The sequence below is a fragment of the Erpetoichthys calabaricus genome, chromosome 15 (genome assembly GCF_900747795.2).
Source record: "Erpetoichthys calabaricus chromosome 15, fErpCal1.3, whole genome shotgun sequence".
NCBI classification, from domain to species: Eukaryota; Metazoa; Chordata; class Cladistia; order Polypteriformes; family Polypteridae; genus Erpetoichthys; species Erpetoichthys calabaricus.
The window spans coordinates 67,243,874-67,263,700 of NC_041408.2; the positions used below are offsets into that span (position 1 = coordinate 67,243,874).

At 37.6% G+C, this 19,827-nt stretch overlaps 1 protein-coding gene across 2 annotated transcripts in view; it reads right to left on the reverse strand.

The window, feature by feature from the left end:
* The window catches only part of LOC114665742 (regulator of microtubule dynamics protein 2), a 212,195-nt gene that overhangs the window by 146,338 nt on the left and 46,030 nt on the right, over positions 1-19,827 (reverse strand). The window contains exons 1-2 of one of the 2 annotated variants that reach the window (XM_051919316.1): positions 15,241-15,345; positions 4,554-5,005 (exon numbers count right to left, since the gene is read on the reverse strand). In XM_051919316.1, coding sequence (XP_051775276.1) covers positions 4,554-4,996 — 443 coding nt within the window. In that variant the 5' untranslated portion in view covers positions 4,997-5,005; positions 15,241-15,345. Of the gene's footprint in view, positions 1-4,553; positions 5,006-15,240; positions 15,346-19,827 lie in introns of those variants that run through there. The other variant, XM_051919315.1, reaches the window with a different exon arrangement.

Sequence of the window (19,827 nt, forward strand, 5' to 3'; positions counted from 1 at the left end):
TTGCACAGAGCCAGAGATTGCCAAGAGAACTGGATTCACACAAGAGTACATTTTTCAACTCGTCAACATGCTCATTTCAAGAGAAGGATGTGCATATTTTAAAAAGTGGATTTCAGGTCACATCTAAGGCTAGTTAATTATGATTACTGGTGCCGGAGCATGCCATTCATATGGAAAAATTTCAATTTGTAATCAGAATCAGTATTAGATAGCATGGCTAAAGCTGATATAATATGTTTGTGTATGGCTCAAACAATGTTTGTTTTTTTTTTTTTTTTTTGCAATACATGGACAATACTTTTTTTAGCTACGAAACAAAATCAAAGGAAATGCTGTTTCATGGACAGGCTGAAAACCAACTGACAGTTATAACCTATCCACGTAAATTAGGCATGCTGTGTTACATACAAGTACAGTGCAATGTTTAAGATGAGGCATGACATCTTCCATCTTCCTCCTTCTATTGGCTATGTACTTTTTTAATATAAGTTGGACTGTACATACAGTATATGCCTTTGTTTTAAAACAGTCCCCAGGCTGATGCTACTCAATTATGTTTGACCTCTTTTTAAGTTGATATTAATAAAAGTGTCTGCTATATGAATAAATATAAATGTAAACACAAAAAGCATCAGATTGCAGAAAAACAGGGGATTGGAATAGTAAACAATAAATATGGACAATGGGATTTTACAAAAATAATTATGCGAGTTACTTGGTTTAATTAAGGCAAGCATTAAAAGGACGGAGTCTACATATTAAAAAAAAAAAAACTAAGCCACAATTGTGTTTTTTAAGAATAGGATACATACTATAGTTAGTCAAAGCCTAATTGCTCAGTTTGAACACTAACACTTTCACTTGCTTAATGATTGCAGTGTGCCTGGATTCATTTTGGAATTTATGTTCCAACACTGTCTGCAGTATTTCTACAGAAAAAATAACATATTTTAGTTAACTGCCAAAGATCCTCCTTTCTGAAGAAATATTCTTAGACTAGTTCTAACTGCAACAAGACAAAATAAACATGTATATGTAAATATACACCCCCATATCATGGCGAAGGAGCAGTACAGGAGAAAGCTGGAGCAGAAGTTGCAGAATAATAGCATGAAGGAAGTGTGGGATGGGATGAAGATCATCACTGGCTACAGCTCGAAGCGGGGTGCCACCATCGAGAGAGACGTGAAGAGAGCAAACCAAATGAACAACTTCTTTAACAGGTTTGACCACCCTAACCCACTCTCACCTCGGAGTACTACACCCTCTACCCATCCTTCTGCTGATACCAGCATAGGACAGACATCCCCACCCACAATTCCAGCCGCTTAGGTGAGCAGAGAGCTGAGAAGACTTCGTGCCAGCAAAGCAGTGGGTCCAGATGGAGTACTGCCACGACTGCTGAAGGTCTGTGCGCTGGAGCTGGGGAGTCCTCTACAGGGCATCTTCAACCTGAGCCTGGAAATGGGGAGAATCCTGAGGCTTTGGAAAACATCTTGCATCACCCAAATCCCAAAGGTATCACGTCCTAGTGAGCTGAATGACTTCTGGCCTGTTGCTCTGACGTCACATGTGATGAAGACCACGGAGCGGCTGCTGCTTCACCACCTGAGGCCACAGGTACGCCACGCCCTCGACCCTCTGCAGTTCGTATACCAGGAGAAGGTGGGAGCGGAGGATGCCATCATCTATATGCTTCACTGATCACTCTCCCACTTGGACAGAGGCAGTGGTGCTATAAGAATTATGACTTCACTAGCACCTTCAACACCATTCAACCTCTGCTCCTTAGGGACAAGCTGACAGAGATGGGAGTAGATTCATACCTGGTGGCATGGATCGTTGGACTATCTTACAAACAGACCTCAGTATGTGTGTCTCAGGAACTGCAGGTCTGACATTGTGGTCAGCAACACAGGAGCGCCGCAGGGGATTGTACTTTCTCCGGTCCTGTTCAGCCTATATACATCGGACTTCCAATACAACTCGGAGTCCTGCCACGTGCAAAAGTTCACTGATGACACTGCTATCGTGGGCTGCATCAGGAGTGGGCAGGAGGAGGAGTATAGGAACCTCATCAAGGACTTTGTTAAATGGTGCGACTCAAACCACCTACACCTGAACACCAGCAAAACCAAGGAGCTGGTGGTGGATTTTCGGAGGCCCAGGCCCCTCATGGACCCCGTGATCATCAGAGGTGACTGTGTGCAGAGGATACAGACCTATAAATATCTGGGAGTGCAGCTGGATGATAAATTGGACTGGACTGCCAATATTGATTCTCTGTGCAAGAGAGGACAGAGCTGGCTATACTTCCTTAGAAGACTGGCGTACTTCAACATCTGCAATAAGATGCTGCAGATGTTCTATCAGACGGTTGTGTCGAGTGCCCTCTTCTATGCAGTGGTGTGCTGGGGAGGCAGCATAAAGAAGAAGGACGCCTCATGCCTGGACAAACTGGTGAGGAAGGCAGGCTCTATTGTTGGCATGGAGCTGGACAGTTTGACATCCGTGGCAGAGTGACGGGCGCTCAGCAGGCTCCTATCAATTATGGAGAATCCACTGCATCCACTAAACAGTGTCATCTCCAGACAGAGGAGCAGCTTCAGCGACAGGCTGCTGTCACTGTCCTGCTCCACTGACAGACTGAGGAGATCATTCCTCCCCCAAACTATGCGACTCTTCAGTTCCACCCGGGGGGGTAAACGTTAACATTAACGTTAACACAAGTTATTGTCTGTTTTTACCCACATGTTTTTTTTGTATCAGTATGCTGCTGCTGGAGTATGTGAATTTCACCTTGGGATTAATAAAGTATCTATCTATATCATCTGCATTATTAACCAGGCATATTAAAAAAGTGATTTTCGCATTATTTTTTTGAATCTAACCATATTACTTCCCCATGCTATTACAACTGGACATAAACACTATAAAGAAAAGGAAGACAGAATACAGACTAGAGTAGAATATGCATAATTAAATGTATTTATTACAGTTACCCAACATGATTTGTAGATATAGTATTAGTATATGCACAGTATTCTACATATATTCATATTTTTTTTCAGCAGTATACACTGAGTCAGTGGTGGAAACTGAACTAGCAACTTTGTTCTTTACGGTTTAATTCTTCAGCCGCTGACCATACTAATTGCCATTAAAATATAATGCAATAGCATAGTAATGGAGGTAACGGGAGGCAGTGCACATGGAGTAAATGGTGAAGGAGACAGGAAAGGATTAACACAACCTCATTTGCACAAGTGGCACACACGACAGTAAAAGAAGTCAAGCAGAGAGTAAAAAAGATATGCTTAAGTTAGAATCATGATATGAAATGTTGGCAATAAGAATTTGATGAGTGCAATTTGTAAATAATTGGAGAATGTCATCAATTGTGGTCATGTCAACCTGTTGTGTTATCTGAGCCCCTTATTCATGGTCTAGGTTGTAAGGTACTATCCATCCATTATCCAACCCTCTATATCCTAACTACTGGATCACGGGGGTCTGCTGGAGCCAATCCTAGCCAACACAGGGCGCAAGGCAGGAAACAAACCCTGGGCAGGACACCAGCCCACCGCAGGGCACGCACACACACACACCCAGCCAGCACACAGTAGGGACAATTTAGGATCGCCAATGCACCTAACCTGCATGTCTTTGGACTGTGGGAGGAAACCAGAGCACCCAGAGGAAACCCACACAGACACGGGGGAGAACATGCAAACTCCACGCAGGGAGGACCCGGGTCTCCTAACTGCGAGGCAGCAGTGCCACCGTGCCGCCCGCAAGGTACTAGATCAAGTTCAATTTTTACCCACATTTAGGTAATACTTTAGTGTTAGGCAAGATACAGGGTCTAATGCAGTGAATACTCAAACACAGCCATACAGATACGAACAAGGCAAGTTAAAATCATTAATACACTTAACAGTATGTATTTGGCCTTTAGAAATGTAAAACCTGTACAAACACTGGGAGAACATTCAGATTTCACAGATTAAGAATACCCAGCCTAGAATCAAGCTGGAGTACAAACTTCATAGGTCAGCAAAACTGCCTCTTGTGCAAAATTTTGTCTCAATATTCAAAAGTAGTTTTGCTTCTGTGAAATAATTGGTATTACAGTATGAACTTTCATGAGATAAATAAATAATCTGAAAGACATCTGAATTGTTTTTAAGCTTTTTAACAAATAATTTAGAATGCTTGATGAATGCCAGTAGTACCTCATGTCTGATACAATTCACAAGATTTACTTGGCCCAGTGACTAAAACTGTTGCTTCAAAGGTCAATTGACTTTTGTTTCAAACAGTATATTTTGTGCCCTGTAATAGATTAAGTGCGATGGACCAAACAGTACACTTTTGTGCCATGCAATGGACTAAGTGCGATGGACTCAAGATACCACGAAAGGATCTGACAGCCTGCAAAACTCTATTGGAATGTAAATGGATGAAATGGATGCTTGATTATTGTAATGAGGGTAATTTTTTAAGAGTAATTTAAATTGATACATTGGCTCTTAACAGCTTTATACACTTACCCGTTTTCACTTTCTGCATCCTCTGAGCTCATGTAATCATCTCTAAACGTTTCAGCTTTTTTTCTACGACTTCCTCTATGCTGAGGACTGGCTTTGCGAACTCCCTTCTGAAAGACTTCTGTACAGACACGCTCATTCAGCTTGGGAATTGCTTCTTTAAGGCTCCTCACCTCTTCTTTCAACTCTGATACACATGCAATCAGAGCATTCAATTTTTCTAGTACATCAACTGGTCTTCCTTGTAGAAGCAATGCTGGTCCTCCACTTCCACCATCTACATGTGCCAGAGAATGTTGATCTTTATTGTTGCTAATACATAACTGTGGGGAATACACCTTTTGACTAAATATTCCATTCCTCTTGAACCACATAAAAGCCAAGGTTATTCCAGCTGCTCCGGCCATCACTGTCAACACTGTAACTTTGCTGTTTGATTCTGACATCCTGATTGCCTACAACAACAATAACAGCAATAGTATTATTATTAGCAGTCCTAGGATATATACTGTCACGTGTACAGAGTACAGTGAAAGTCCTACTTACAGTAGCTGTCCAAAAACAAAAGTTAACACTTTCTGACAACACGATAAACAGGGTAAACATGCATAAATTAATTTTATTTAATAGAAAACACAAATCAGGCCACCTGATGTGTTCCTTACTCCTGTTTCTATGCTCCAATTACCTGAAACCGTATGGAGAGCAAAATTCATTCATCTCTTCAGGACTTGAACAGAATAGATATTCTACTATGGCAGGTGACAATTAACTTTCGGTCATAATAACAGTGTTTTGTATTATATATGAAGAGCATTCATAAATCTGATGGAAGAGAATTAAAAAATGTTTTATATACCTGTAAACATAAAATAGTAAAATAAAACAAAAATTTGTAAAACATACATGGTTTTTTCATGTGTATCACTGTTTCTCTTTTGTTCCAACAATACTATAAGAATCAACAGAAACCAAAGGTTAACACCACGTATAAAAGTGAATCTACACCTGAAAATCAATCCTTTAAAGATGAAAAAAAACAAAAAACTCTTTAAGATTATACGACATAGTTATATCTCCTCTAAACAAGAGTTAATTTCTAAGGGAGGCATCAATTTCCTAGAAATACAGATCACCCAAAATTTCAGAAGTGGACAAATGCCGGGCTTAAAATAAATAAATGTATGTTATATACAATTTGGAAAAAATGTAGGTACAGTGTGCATATATAATGAAGTGTGCAGCGCATCAAACTAAACGTTATCAAAAACGTTTGGGATTTGCAATGGGCCAATCAATTTTCCTCATGAACTGAAGTGGTTAAAAACAAATTCTAGATTCCAATGTGCACTTTGTGGAGTAGAAGCTGATAGAAGTTATATTTATTATATGTATTGCACTTGTGTGGAAACATCTGGAATACTGTAGGCAGTTGTGGTCCCTGTGTTATAAAAAAAGAACAACTGCACTGGAGTACAACTGAAGAGCACCTGGACCTATTCCTGGACTGTACTGGTGAAGTCTGAGGACAGATAGTACCATGGAATTTAATCCTTTTATTTTAAACAAAATGAAAATAAAACACCAAGATGGCAAATATGGATGATGGTGCCAGTGGTCATTGTGTGCTGCTTTTTCTGGTAATAGCTGTAATCATAACAACCTTAGCAGCACAGATAAGACTCCTCCATCCCAGAAACAGTATCCATATTCTCCGGACAATACCCGACATGTTGAGTGATGCAAATCCTCCATCATATTGTGGATCTGTCCATTAATTGTCTTCAACTGAGTCATGGCCCTGAGGGTGGAGGTTAATCATCACTAGATATCCAAACCATCTTAGGTGTCATATTTTGTTTCAAAGTAACATTAGCTCTATTTCCAGATTGTCAGCTCCCTACCCTATGATGGCAAGTATGCCTTATAACCCTGCAAAGGAACCTTGTTTTATCTCCCTATACTTAACTAATATTATCACTACCCAAAGCTCAAATCAATAGCTGTGGATAATGATACAAACTGAACATTTACTGTAACTGAGAATTTAAACTAAGGATTTGGCTGCATCTTTGCCACCAAGCTCTGGTACAATTCTTTTAAAAACTGCTGCAGCAGTACATCTTTTGTAAAATATCAAAATCCTAAAATTATCCCTGCTCATGAGCAAGATCACAAGACATTTTAACTACAGACAACCACAACCTTTAAAACAACTCCAGTGCATGCTGCATTCTAATCAATACAGCTCACTAGCACAAAAAGTTAAATGTACAACGTCATCCACAGACAACAGATCAGCAACCCTCACATATCCAAGCTGACACTCTACATGCCTAGAATGCACCTGGACATTCCTATCAATGTACATCACAAGACAATCATTAAAAACCTCTTATCTTTTCCAGACATTTTTAGTTACATACTTCATTTACAGAAGGTCAGCAAGCCATGGATAGTTGCACCACACTCCCATGACAGTCAGTTGTGTAGATTGACATTCTCAATGACTGTGTCAGACTTGTTGGTGACTCAATAGTCTTAAGTCCTATGGGTGGGCTCATGTGTGAGCAAGAGCTAACAAAATTCAAGTACTCACCCAGAAGTACAATGTAGTCCCAATAAAAGAAAGGATGTGGGTGTTTTGGATTGTGCAAACAAAAGAGATGCTCATCTACCTAATGTCACTTGTTTATTGTACCACAACATAATTGAAAAAGGAAAATAAAAGGGCTGAACTTGACATTTCTGAAAAGCCTTCATACAGGTACCTAGTTAGTCAGTTGTCAGCAGGTAACAAGCTTGCAATATTATGGAAATATAAAACTGTACAGAAATTTCATCATGGAGTCATGTAATTTGTAATTCCTCTGTGATTCCTAGTTATACAATCTGACATCCTCAAGGCAACAAGTTCCAGCAACTGCAGTTGTTAAGTTTATATGTCTTCTAGTCAGAGAGACCGTTAATGTGCCACCAGCTTCAAATGGACTCAAATAATATCAAAAATGAAATAGGATTGAATCAGCATACCAATATTGGAAAAGTAGTGAAAAACCCAAGGAGGTTTAGTTATCCATTATTTCCTTCTGAACCATTTTGGTTACAGCACTGATATCTGAAAGCTGGTATGGAAGCCGAAGTCAAATGTTTAGTGGCAGTCTAAGACTAAAATGAAGAAATAATTTGTCTGAAAATACTGGGGACAATGACATGCAATGATAACTCAGAAAATCCATACATTTACACTTAAATTCTTCACCTTCTGCAAGATATCTCAAGACTTCTTCACATAAGCAATCTAGCACCAAACAAAATGTGCAGTCTGCTTTGGAAAATGCCCACAAACCCCCAAAATACCTTTGCAAGGACAAAAGATTTGTCACTCTATTCCACAGTCAAGAAGGAATCTGCATTGCTTCTCTTTGCTCTGGAGCTTAATTACTTACCGTAGTCTTGTTTCCAACACCAGAGAATGTTTCCTCATCCTTGATAAAATCAGGGTAGACTACATTGCCCCTACAACTTTTTACTTTACTGATGAAATGTTTCTTCAAGTACTTGTTGAAGATGGCTAAAAGTCAATTTGAATAGCTTCACTAAACTCAAACCACATAAGAGCCTTTGTTACAGTCAACACTATAAGCTATTGTCTTTTTTACTTTACCACAAATCAAAACATTTAACTGCTGTCCAGAGTTTTTGTTTTAGTAAAGTATTACTGTAATACATTCTTTCTAAACTGAGAAACAGCTTTGGACCATTCTTCGTGAAGAAAATCAGATTTTTCCAATTTTAAAATTAAATAAGACACACTTTTACCAGGTTAATAGGTTATAATAGATTTTAAATGACAGAATGTTCATTCTTCAGATGTTATGTTAAAGTAATGTTGTTAGAGGGTTTGGAGTTATTATGAATCCAGAACTGTCTATCAAATAAATAATGATTGTTTTCCCCAATATCTCCAAAGTGTTGGACAGTGCCAAATCATATAACTTAGCAAAGCCAATACTTGATGGCATTGGTCATGGCTGTGCACTGGTTCTGTTCATATTTTGGATAACCTTAGTGTAAACAATATAGAATTTTTAACTGAACTTTGTAAAAACTGATAAAGAGTTTATCTTTTGAGTGGCAAATTCCATTAAATTTTTGAGATTCTAACTGAAATATTCCTTTCCCGTTTAGGGGTGAAGTTTTTGAAATAATTTGATAAAGTCTAGAGATGTTGCCTATACCTTCATTGTTACTAGATAATGTAGTTTGAACTGTAGATCTTGATGAAATATTAAGAAAATTGAATGAGCAATAAAATATTAAGTACAGACAAAAAGTCTCTGAATACAACACCATAATATACTCACTGAATGAAATTTACACTGGATATTGTTTTGTTTCACACCAAGTAAACGTTTGAAACTGAATACCTACGCAAACTGCATATTTTCCTTTTTTCTTCTTAAGATTTTTTTCTAATGTAAAACAATGTCACATTTTTAAAAAAAAAAAAAACAAACTAATTTTAAGTTTCAGGGTTTTCATAAAAAAATATCACAGAGAAGAAAATAACAGTGCAGCAGTTGTTATTCAGCAAAATTAGAGACTTGGTCAAGGTTTTGTGTACTTTTGCAGGGCACTGTGTGTGTGTTTATATATGTATATAAGGATGTTTTGAACAAATATAACTTTCAAAGAATATTCATTTTAACAATGTTAACTCTCCCAGCTAATGTGAGACACATGACTTTTGTGATCTGTAGGGGAGCTCTTAATCTGTATCCAAACCCAGAATGACAAGAGAAGCAAACAAGTACAAAAATAACGTTCAATTATTAAAAAAAAGATAGAAGAACACCCATGGAGTACAACAAAGCATCATATGAACAGACAGAAAACAAATCTGACAGCCCTACTGGGCTTAACTAAACAGACTGTTCTACTCCATCTGTCCAAAAAAAAAAAAAAATACAAAGCCTCCATGCTCTCCTTCCAAACAATGAACTGTAGTTTAATTTCCTCCCACCACATGAACCCTTGTCCCCTTTCGTTCCACTCAACAGTTCAAAGGCCTTCTCGCCATAGCAGGGCTTTTAAGCCTTGGCCAGGGATCACTTCTTAGTCCCTTATGGAAATGACTTCTTGGATCAGGACGAACTTCAGGAACCCTTGAGGTTGTTGTTCTAAAACTCCTTCTAGTAAACCAGGAGGTAACTGTTGTCCAGAATCCCACCTACTGGTTAAACAGTAGCAGTGAACAACATAACAGGCTTATCGGCCAACATCTAGCGCTTTGGTGAACCTGTTTATCAATAACAGTCCCCCAGTATCCTTCCACTATTCAAACAACCTCTTATGGTACTGTTCTGCCTACAAAAACATGTAAAGACTGCACTGACAGCTGCTACAACGGCAATTTACCATCTGAATCTAAACTGCCTGAAAACACCTGCAAAACAACTATCAAATGGGTCTGCCTCCATACCTTCTCTTAGCAAATTGTTTAATAATTTCAATCAAGTTGAATTAAAAAAAAATAAATTTGAATGGATCTCTCAAAGTTTTGTGACAATGAATACTAGATATCTGAACTGATGTAAGACTATTAAACAGATACAATACACTCAGACATGCAAGAATACTCACCCGGAATGATATACTCTTATTCAAGCTCATGTAAAACCAAAAAAATCTAAAGAAGTAGATTCAGGATTTATCAGTTCCTTTCCTTACAATCCCCTGAATCTCTGATTATTTGTGGAGGAAAATAACTACGGGTTGGATAGCAATAGCAAATAGCATTGATGATATCAGCCAACCATGTCTGGATTTGCACTCTAATACAAAATTGTTATTATTTATTATATAAGAAGAGTCTTCTAGGCTGGACAATAACTGTTTATTCCATGTGGAGTCCATTCAAAATTTGCATAAAACAGTGAATAAATAAACCCAAGTCAATCTTTTTTTGTGCATCTAGAGATAGCAAGTCCTCTGTAGACTTAGATGCAGATGGGTATATATTACACTATAAAAGATTTGATAGCAAATGTTTGTCTTAAACACACCCACTCTGATCTTATGACATTATAGAAGGAAGCACTCCCTTTGTTCCTATAGTTTTTACCAGAAATTCAATATTGTAGGTCAGTACGGAAATGTATACATATGATTCAGAAAAACACTAACTGACACCAGGTTTATTATTTTTGGCAGTATGTTTTATTCTCTTGCTTTAATAAACACAACAAGGCTAATTTAATACATAGCTTTTAATAGAATTATACAGGATAACCATTTAGGACTGTAGCTTTCCCATTATGAAACTTGAATTATTTGGAACCTCTATGGGTTTATTAAGTCCAAATCACTGAGCTATGGCATTTTAGATTGATAGATAGATCTTTATTGTCATTGTCACTTTTACAAAGGAACAACGAAATTGAAGGTGCAGTCGACTCAGTGTGAGGAATAAGAGGTAAAAAGACAAGAAGAGAGAAAATAACAACAAACCGAATAGTAATAAAAGTACTTTACAAAATATACAAATTGCACTTGTTGACTTAAGATCTATATTGCACATTGGTAGAATGATATGGAGCAGTTTTATTCTGAGTTCATTTTTGTGGTGTTGAGGAGCAGGTTATTGACTGTGAACCACTCTGACACCTGCTCCACCTCGTCCCTGTATGCCAGCTCACCCTCCTTGCCCGAGATGAGTCCGACCACCGTCGTGTCATCCGCAAACTTTATAATCCTTTGATTTTATCAAAGGAATCTTTGGTATGAGTCTGTTGTTCATTGCATCCTGTCATGCAGAAAAATCTTATAATTGTCTTAAAATGTTAGCTAATTCTTTCTGTACAGTGACTTAAGCTCACACTGAATTTTCAATTAGTATAACTGCACTTGTTTAGTGTTTGTCGAGTTATAATTTTAATAGTCTTTTCTCAATGCTCATAATACGAATGGTGTGAGCTAATTTGTAATAATGCTGTTTCTTTAGTTGTTAGTAAATTAAATTCTGTATCTAATGACCTACAGTAACAGATACGCAGAGGCATGAGATAAGACCAGACAAATCCCAAGAACTAAATGACAGCAGCCCAAATGAACTATGGCAGCAGTGGGCAATACTGACTAAGTAAAAGCTCTTAATCAATGATTAACACCTACGTTAAAAGGAATGGAACTCTGCTGCAACCCTAATAAGGTAATTAAAAACTAACTTAAATGAAACAGGACAGTTAAAAAAAAATCCAATGTTTGGTTTAAAAAAAAAAAAAAAAAAACCCAAACACCATTGAACCAACCTTATAGAATATATTTTTAAATGACGTACAACCTCAAAAAATATCCAAAATTGACAAGATATCTGTTATCTTGCTGTGTAGACAATTTTATCAAAGAGGCATTTGTGTTTATGGTACAAAGTCAGTGTCCATGGTGGCGCACTATATGACCATTAAATAAACTGCTTTTGCCTGAATTCTAAGAATATGCATATTTGTATGTTCAGTTTGCTGTACTGCAAACTGAAGCTGGTAATTGTTATTCAGGGTTATGAGATGTCAGAGTTTATCTTAGTAAGCTGGGTGTGAAGCAGGGGCCAATGCTAGGTGACACATCTTTCTGTCTCTTACTGGAAAGTTAAAACAAATAAACCATAATTAATTTATTTTGTATCCTTAATAAAAAAATCCCACTGCAAGTTGCTTTACAAACAAAACACAGCAACATTTTTACAAAAACACTTGTTTAAACAACAAAATCATGGGCTTAAAAACTCCAGGGTAAAGTACAATGATGGAGGGCCTTAACTGCAACATTGCAGTTCCTGTTCATTTAAATAGCCATTGAGCCACAGTACATGGTCTGCATGCATATTATCACCATCATCATCATCATCATCAACAACAGCGATGCACATTATGCTGGATAATGTGGTAAAGGTGCCATATAACCATGTAATCTGCTTTTGGAGAGAAAAAAAACAAAACAAAAAACAGACGACTCGGCAAACAAGCATTCAAATTTCAAGCAAACAATCCAGTTAAAGTGGCACAACATGAATACCATTGTTGTTTGTTTCTTGCCATTTCTCTAAGAGTCCATACCCAAAGATGCCTAGGTTCCTAGCTTGTTAGGTAAAAAAGCACCTTCAGCTGCCAGATCTTTGGTATTCTCCTAGACAGCGAATTGCAGACCTCATTTCCGCCTGAGATCCCACCCCTTCCTGTCCTCAAACTATAAAAACCCAAGCATTCATTCTGTTGATCAGTCTGTATTCTGACTCAGACTTATATGACCATTCACTGTTTTGCTTGTTGCCACAGTATATGGGATGGACTCCCCCAAACCTTTATCTTTGTTGCTTGTATTTTCTTCACAATGTATTATATACTAGTAACGGCGTACTGCACGATAACATGCAGTGAATACATTTGACTTGAACATTCCTAGTTTTCATACTCTTTCTCTGTATGTTTAGCATTCATTTGCTCAGAGCTCTTCTTTTCTCCACCCTAGCGGCCCGCTTCTTCTCTTCTTCCGTCGACATGTTTTTGCATGAAAACTGATTAAGTCAGTGTCTGTGTTATAATTACTTAATACGTTTTCCTTAAGCTGGCATTTAAGTGTTCAATCTGCCTCAAGAATTATTTAAGGTACGAAGAGGTAGGGACGGTGAAGGTGGTAGGGATGAGAACGGCGCCCATACGCATGCGCCGCCCTTCTGTCCACTACCGAGAGTTGATTCTACAATGAAATAAAATAAAAGGAATAACCTTGGAATGTCAATCACCACCCGGATAGTAGACGTCACGTAGTGTAAGAGGACCAATTTTCAGGTCAATAGGTCAAACGGTTTGTGAGCTACAGGTGATTTAAAATCCTGGACAGGCAAACAGACAGCCATGGTAGTGTAATATATAAGAAGATCAAAGATTCAAAACTGACAAATGAGATAAAAGCAAACTGAAAACTGAGAACATTGTGCATTCAGTTAAGAACTTCAGCCTATATTTCTCCTACTTGCAACATAAATTGCCAAATTCCACATTCTCATTTTGATTTGATGAATGATTTGTTTCCTAATTTCAATAGAAAACAGTTTGTGATTGCTGATTAACATAAATATGTAGTGAATAAATTATTCAAGCAGTGTTTTTTGGATTAATCTGAACAACCTAATTTTAAAAATTTTCCCCCCATCTTGGGGAAAATGTTAATTTTTACTTGCCTGACTTGTGGCTACATTGAAAAGTATGTTGCCCACCTATGCTCTAAACCCTGATAGCTTGCCATCTATTATCTGAACATCCATCCCTGTTTGATTCTATTTTTCAGCCAACTGCATAACTTACGCCACTTTTTGCCACACTTACTTTACATCACAAGACATATTTGCTGGTAGTGAAGCATGTAGTGTCAAGATAAAAACACAGCACAATGAAGCATCCAATACAAATTATTTAGAAAAAAACATGTAAAAATAATAAATATCCAACAGGACTAAACAAATGAATTATCAGATATAAATATAAACTTGCTACATATAGCAGACTGGGCAAAGAACAATCAGACGATACAAGCAGCTGAACTAAAGAAAGATTAAGGATACTTAAGTTTCATAAAACAATGCTTTTTTTCATCTTTCCACCTTTAAAATTCCTCACCCAGGCAACAATAGGAAACCCAGCTTATATTTTGAAATCATTTTGACACAGCATCTTTAGTTTAATACCTACATGTCCTCACATATTTTACAACTCTTCAACAGTCAGAAAATAACTACATTTATCGTGTAAACAATGTTTTAACACAGACAGGAATTATTGAGATAAATGAACTACAAATGATGCCAGTGGCATTATGTAAATTCCTTTCTTTATACCATAATTAGTCCACTTATATTTACTACAGAACAAAAATAATAATAAACTCTTTCTCCAGTGTCGAATTTACAGACACGAATCACAATTTCAAACTGCATTAATAAGGCTATTTGTTTTAATGCAACAAACTTCAAATGTTCTGCCATTGGATCATTTTTATTCTTTTAGTACATTTCAGTATAGTAATTTAACTTTTTTATGCAGTTTTGTAAAACTCTTTCTGCCGCAATCAGTGAATAAAGTGCGTCCCTTAAGTCAACAATTAGTATAATCATCATCATCATTATCATTATTATTATTATTATAGTCGATAATCGACGACAGAGACATGAATGTGAATGGAAAGAAGTTTAGATTCACATGTGATACCAACTAACGAAATCTTATATTAAATTGTGGAATCACTGCAACACTCATTTGGTTCAGTCAGAGAGCGACAAACCAGACACGAAGAATTTTAAACAGGATTATCGAATCACGATAAGATTCCGAAGATTAGAACTCCAAGTGTCACTCCAGGGTCAAATAACGTCTTTTTACCAACAAATTCTAAATGACTAAAGAGTACTTTTGGTTAACAAAAAAAATCGTAATAATACTAATAAATTAAAAAGCAATCACCTTCTAAATCGATTGATTTATGTCCTAAACATGACAATGTTCGAATTTTTCCAATATAATCATGTGAACATTTACACAACTATTATGACTTAAATCTGAAAATATACAATCACTGTCTATTTATCAAAGACCCCTGCCCGTCTCGCCTGCTCCAGTCCTAATATCGAGCTGACCTGTTTTTATAGTGCAGGAATGCCGTGGATAAATTTGACAGCTCCTCGTGCAGCGGTGTAAATCTTCCGCCCGCTCAATCACATCCAGGCATGAAGTTCCGTGTTCAGATAAACCCTGTCGCGGCAATCAACGAATGGGGAGTAATTTTGTCATTTCGCGTCACCCTCCATAGCCAGCCCCCTTGGAGGCAGGAACAAGCATCGACATTCATTCATAAAGTTACATCTAACATTCGAAATACAGACTGCAGGTTGATAGGTAATATGACAAGCGTGGGCGAAGAATTCTTTTCCGTTTCTTATATACTGTAAATCTTCTGGAATGGTGAATGAATCCAAAGGAAATCACACCTGTTACACAAGTCTAGCCTCCATACTTTGTTTATGTGAATGAAAGTTAAAGAAGTGTGCTAAATATGAATTTCAGAACAGACTTAAGCCAGATGTTTTGGTGGTGAATTTATTATCCATTTACCAGTACCCTAAGATCAGTTCCCAGCAAGGCAGAGATAAGCCTAATGGAGACCATTAGCAGGGTATACACTTTCACACACCTCACACTTAACAGCCACACACAAACTCTGTTGGGATGAGGGGAACTGTCAGCTGTCAAGATATTTCAACACACTTGCAGCCTGAATGAGGAACTTTAATGTGAAATTATGAGCAACTATTTGTGCATCAAACGTCTGCCTCGAACTCAGCCTGGTCCTTGGCTTAAAGTGTTTCCTTGAAATCTTGGACAAAAAGATTCATAACAATTGAATGCAAGTTTTTTTTATTAGTTGAACAGTTTTTAATGTTGTGACTACACAGATCCAGCATCTTAACTTTGAATTCGGCTCCTGATTGCTGCCTACAGTCATGTGAAAAAGTAAGTACACCCCATAAAATTAAAATGTTCTATCAGTCCATAGTAGCTGATGTGTTGTTCTATGCTGCCGTCCCCTGGGGAAGCAACTCAGATGCAAAAGATGAACAATGCTTGAACAAACTTATAAGGAAAGCCTGCTCCATCACAGGACTTACCATGGACACACTGGAAGCTGTTGTGGAGAAGTGGTTGGTGGCAAAATTGTGTGTTATCATGAAAAATCCCCTCCATTCCCTCCAGGAGGTGTTCACTTGAAAAACTTTTAGCCACAGCCTCATTACACCACTGTGTCCCAACAAGACTCTCTGGGGATCTTTTCTGCCCAGTATTGTCAGACAATTCAGTGCTTCCTCCTCCAATTCTTCAAGTTCGTGTTGAAATCAATGCACACTATACATTGATTGATTGACTAATTGTCCTGTGAGTCTGTATCATTGCTTTTTATGTTTCTGCTGCTGTATGCATCAGAATTTCCCCTCAGGATTAATAAAGTTTATCTTACCTAATCTAATCTAAAATGTTTTCTTTCTTAACATATGTGGACATATTAAGAGTTGATCTTCATTTAAACAGTATCTTTAGATAAAAATTATGTAATTAAAAATAATGAAAATTTGACTTTACAATAATTTACTCAACAAAAAATAAGCAGATCTATCATTTCCATCTCTGGAAGAAGTAAACACACCTTTGGCAGTAATAGCTGGCATTGCCCCCTCAAGTCGATGTTTCCTAAAAATTTCTAGCACTCGCCGACATCAACTTGGAGAAAGCTAATCCCACTCAGCCATGCAGAATTCTTTTAGCTAGAAGATGTTTCAGGGGTGTCTTGCATGCACAGCCTGTTTCAAATCCCCCCACAGCATCTCCAAAGGGATTCAAATCTGAGCTTTGACTCAACTATTCTAGAATGCTCCATTGCTTCTCTTTCAGTCATTTCTTGGTGGGTTTGTTGATATGTTTAGTATCATTGTCATATTACAAGGTCCATATTCAGTTGTGCCTCAATATTCTGACAGATGTTCTCACTTTATCCTTAATCACACTTCTGGTATAATGAAGAATTCACAGTGGATTAAAAAGAGAAACAAGAAGGTTTGCTTCATTTGCCAAGGAATCACACTCCTTAGCCTTACTTGGAAAACTGGGCTGCTTGAATAGAGACTCAAATCCAGGTAAATTTCATCAGAGTTGTGGAACAGTGAACAAACTCTGTGGTTGTGCACAGAAATTGAAAGGGTCAGGGGTGTTTGCCATTCCTGTCCACTTGGAAAAAACTTTTGACCAATGTCAAGACTGTTAAGTGTGGGTGATAGACTCTGCTAAAAGTGTGTCTCCTGCTCTGTTCATGACTTTCATTGGTAATAATAATAATAATAATAATAATAATAATAATAATGCATTTCATTTATGTAGCACCTTTCCCATGCTCAAGGTGCTTAAAATAAAATGATACAAATAGTTTCTGTATAGAACAATAAACAAACACAGGATATACAAAAGCATTTAATAGAATAAAAGAAAGAATAAACAAGAGTAAATTCAATACTAAAAGAACTGACTGAACAAATCACATCATTTGTAAAGTAACACATAGACACATTATCCCGAGCATTTGGATAGAGAGGTAAACTGAACGAAGAGACAGAGTGTTAGGTAAAGGTAAAAGCCTTCCTGAACAGATGAGTTTTAAGTTGTTTTTAAAAGAATGAATGGAGTCAGCTGATCTCATTAATTTCGGGAGGTCATTCCATAGTCTGGGTGCTATACAACTGTAGGCCCTGTCACTCATAGAATGCAGGTTACTGTGGGGCACAGCACAATTGCCAGAATCAGAGGTTCAGTTAAGTTGTTAAGGTATTAAGGTGCAGCCAGAGAGTGGAAGTTATCCCTTTGGAAATCTAAGAATTGCATCTGTGCTTGAAAATGATTTTGTCTAGGTTTTACCAGATTGTGGTCTCTGGTACACACTGGAATGGTTCTCATCTGAGTGTAAAAACAGTATAAATGAGAATTGTCACCTCCAAACATGGCATCATGTAAACAGTGGTATGTTGCCTGTATGTAAGAAGTGAGTTTCTACCCTATGTAGGGAAGTTTAAGTACCCCAGGGTCTTGTCCAGAAGTGAGTTTTACAGTGACTGTGACATTGTCCAGTGGGTTGTGACTGAAACAATGACTTTTTGATTTGCCTAAATTGTTTTTGGGCAGGGTGGTTGGCTCTGTACTCAGCAATATGGGAACACGGAGTTGAACCGCTGCTTCTCCGAGTCAACAGGAGCCAGTTAAGGTGCTTTCAACATTTAGTTGGGATGCCCCCTTGGTCCCTCGAAGAGGACAGTATACAGGGACTTACCCACTCGAAGAAGACCAAGGGGACAGACCCAGAACCTAGGATATAATCCCAAGAAAGACTTATATCTCTCAGCTCTCTTGGGAATGCCTGGGTACTCCCCGGGTAGGAGTGGAGTGCAATCTTGGGCATAAGCAGACCTTTCAGCCATGCTCAGTGTTGCTCCTCATCAGGAAATGTAGAATGAAAATGAAATTGATGACAATGATAACATTACTGTATTTTTAATATTTAATGGAATTGCCAGTTTCAAAACAATTAAACTATTAGAATCCCCTGTTTTTATTGAGGTCATGGACTGCCCATCCCTGTTTGTTCCATTATGATTTACCTCTTTGTTTTTATTGTTCTGAATTCTTAAAAATCTTACACAGTAAAATAAGCGTACACTGCTGTCTAAAATTTGCACTACAAAAGAGTACAATCTAAAGGGAGGGCAAAAGGACAAAATACTGGTACACTAAACTCAGGCAGATAATTAGGAAAAATGCTTTTCCAAAGACTTCTACAAGTACAGTGTCAAAGCTATGAATGAAATCCCTGCTCCATCTTTTGTTTACAGGCTTCTCCCATAATTAGACTGCTGCATGATCAGGGCTGAAGGGCAAAATATTACAAAGAAGGGTACCAAGGACAAAACATACGTGAAAATATACAAGAGGAAGGGCACGGGTCAGGTCTCATTAATAAAGAGCTGTGAAGAAAGATCAACAATCTAGTGCTACTATTGCAGAAGAACATTTAAAGGAGATTCTGTAAATTGCTCCATGTTGCAAAAGGCTGGTGAATTGCTGAAGATGGAAATGATTCATAATAACTATGTAAAGAAAGTATATAAAATTAATTAGTGACCCTGTAGTTAGGATATAGCGGGTTGGATAATGGATGGATTTTAAAATGACAGGAACCAAGCATAACACAACACTCTCAGATGTGTTTAATCCAATTCAGAGCTTTAGGGGTAGAAGCATGTCCTGGCACCATCAGATACAAGGCTGGAAATAAGTCTGTGTGTAGCATCATCACAGACTATCACAAGACCCACTCAAACTGAGCAAATTTATAGCAACCAATTACTCCATCATCAAAGCATCACGTGATATATTGATTGTTAAACGACAAATATTCATGCTTATTAATGTATAGTTGTAAGGGTACTTGCTGAGCTTCTCAGGGAAAGCAGAAATTGTCCAGATTAAAAACTCTAATGGATGATGTGACTAAAAATCTGCATTTTTGAGAGATTACGGCAAACCAGGAGCATCAGTTTCTCTCACTGAAAGATTAATGGAAGTATTCAGTTAATTTCAGTTAAGTTTACTTTTTTTCAACCTACAGTGCAATGAAAAGTATTTATTGC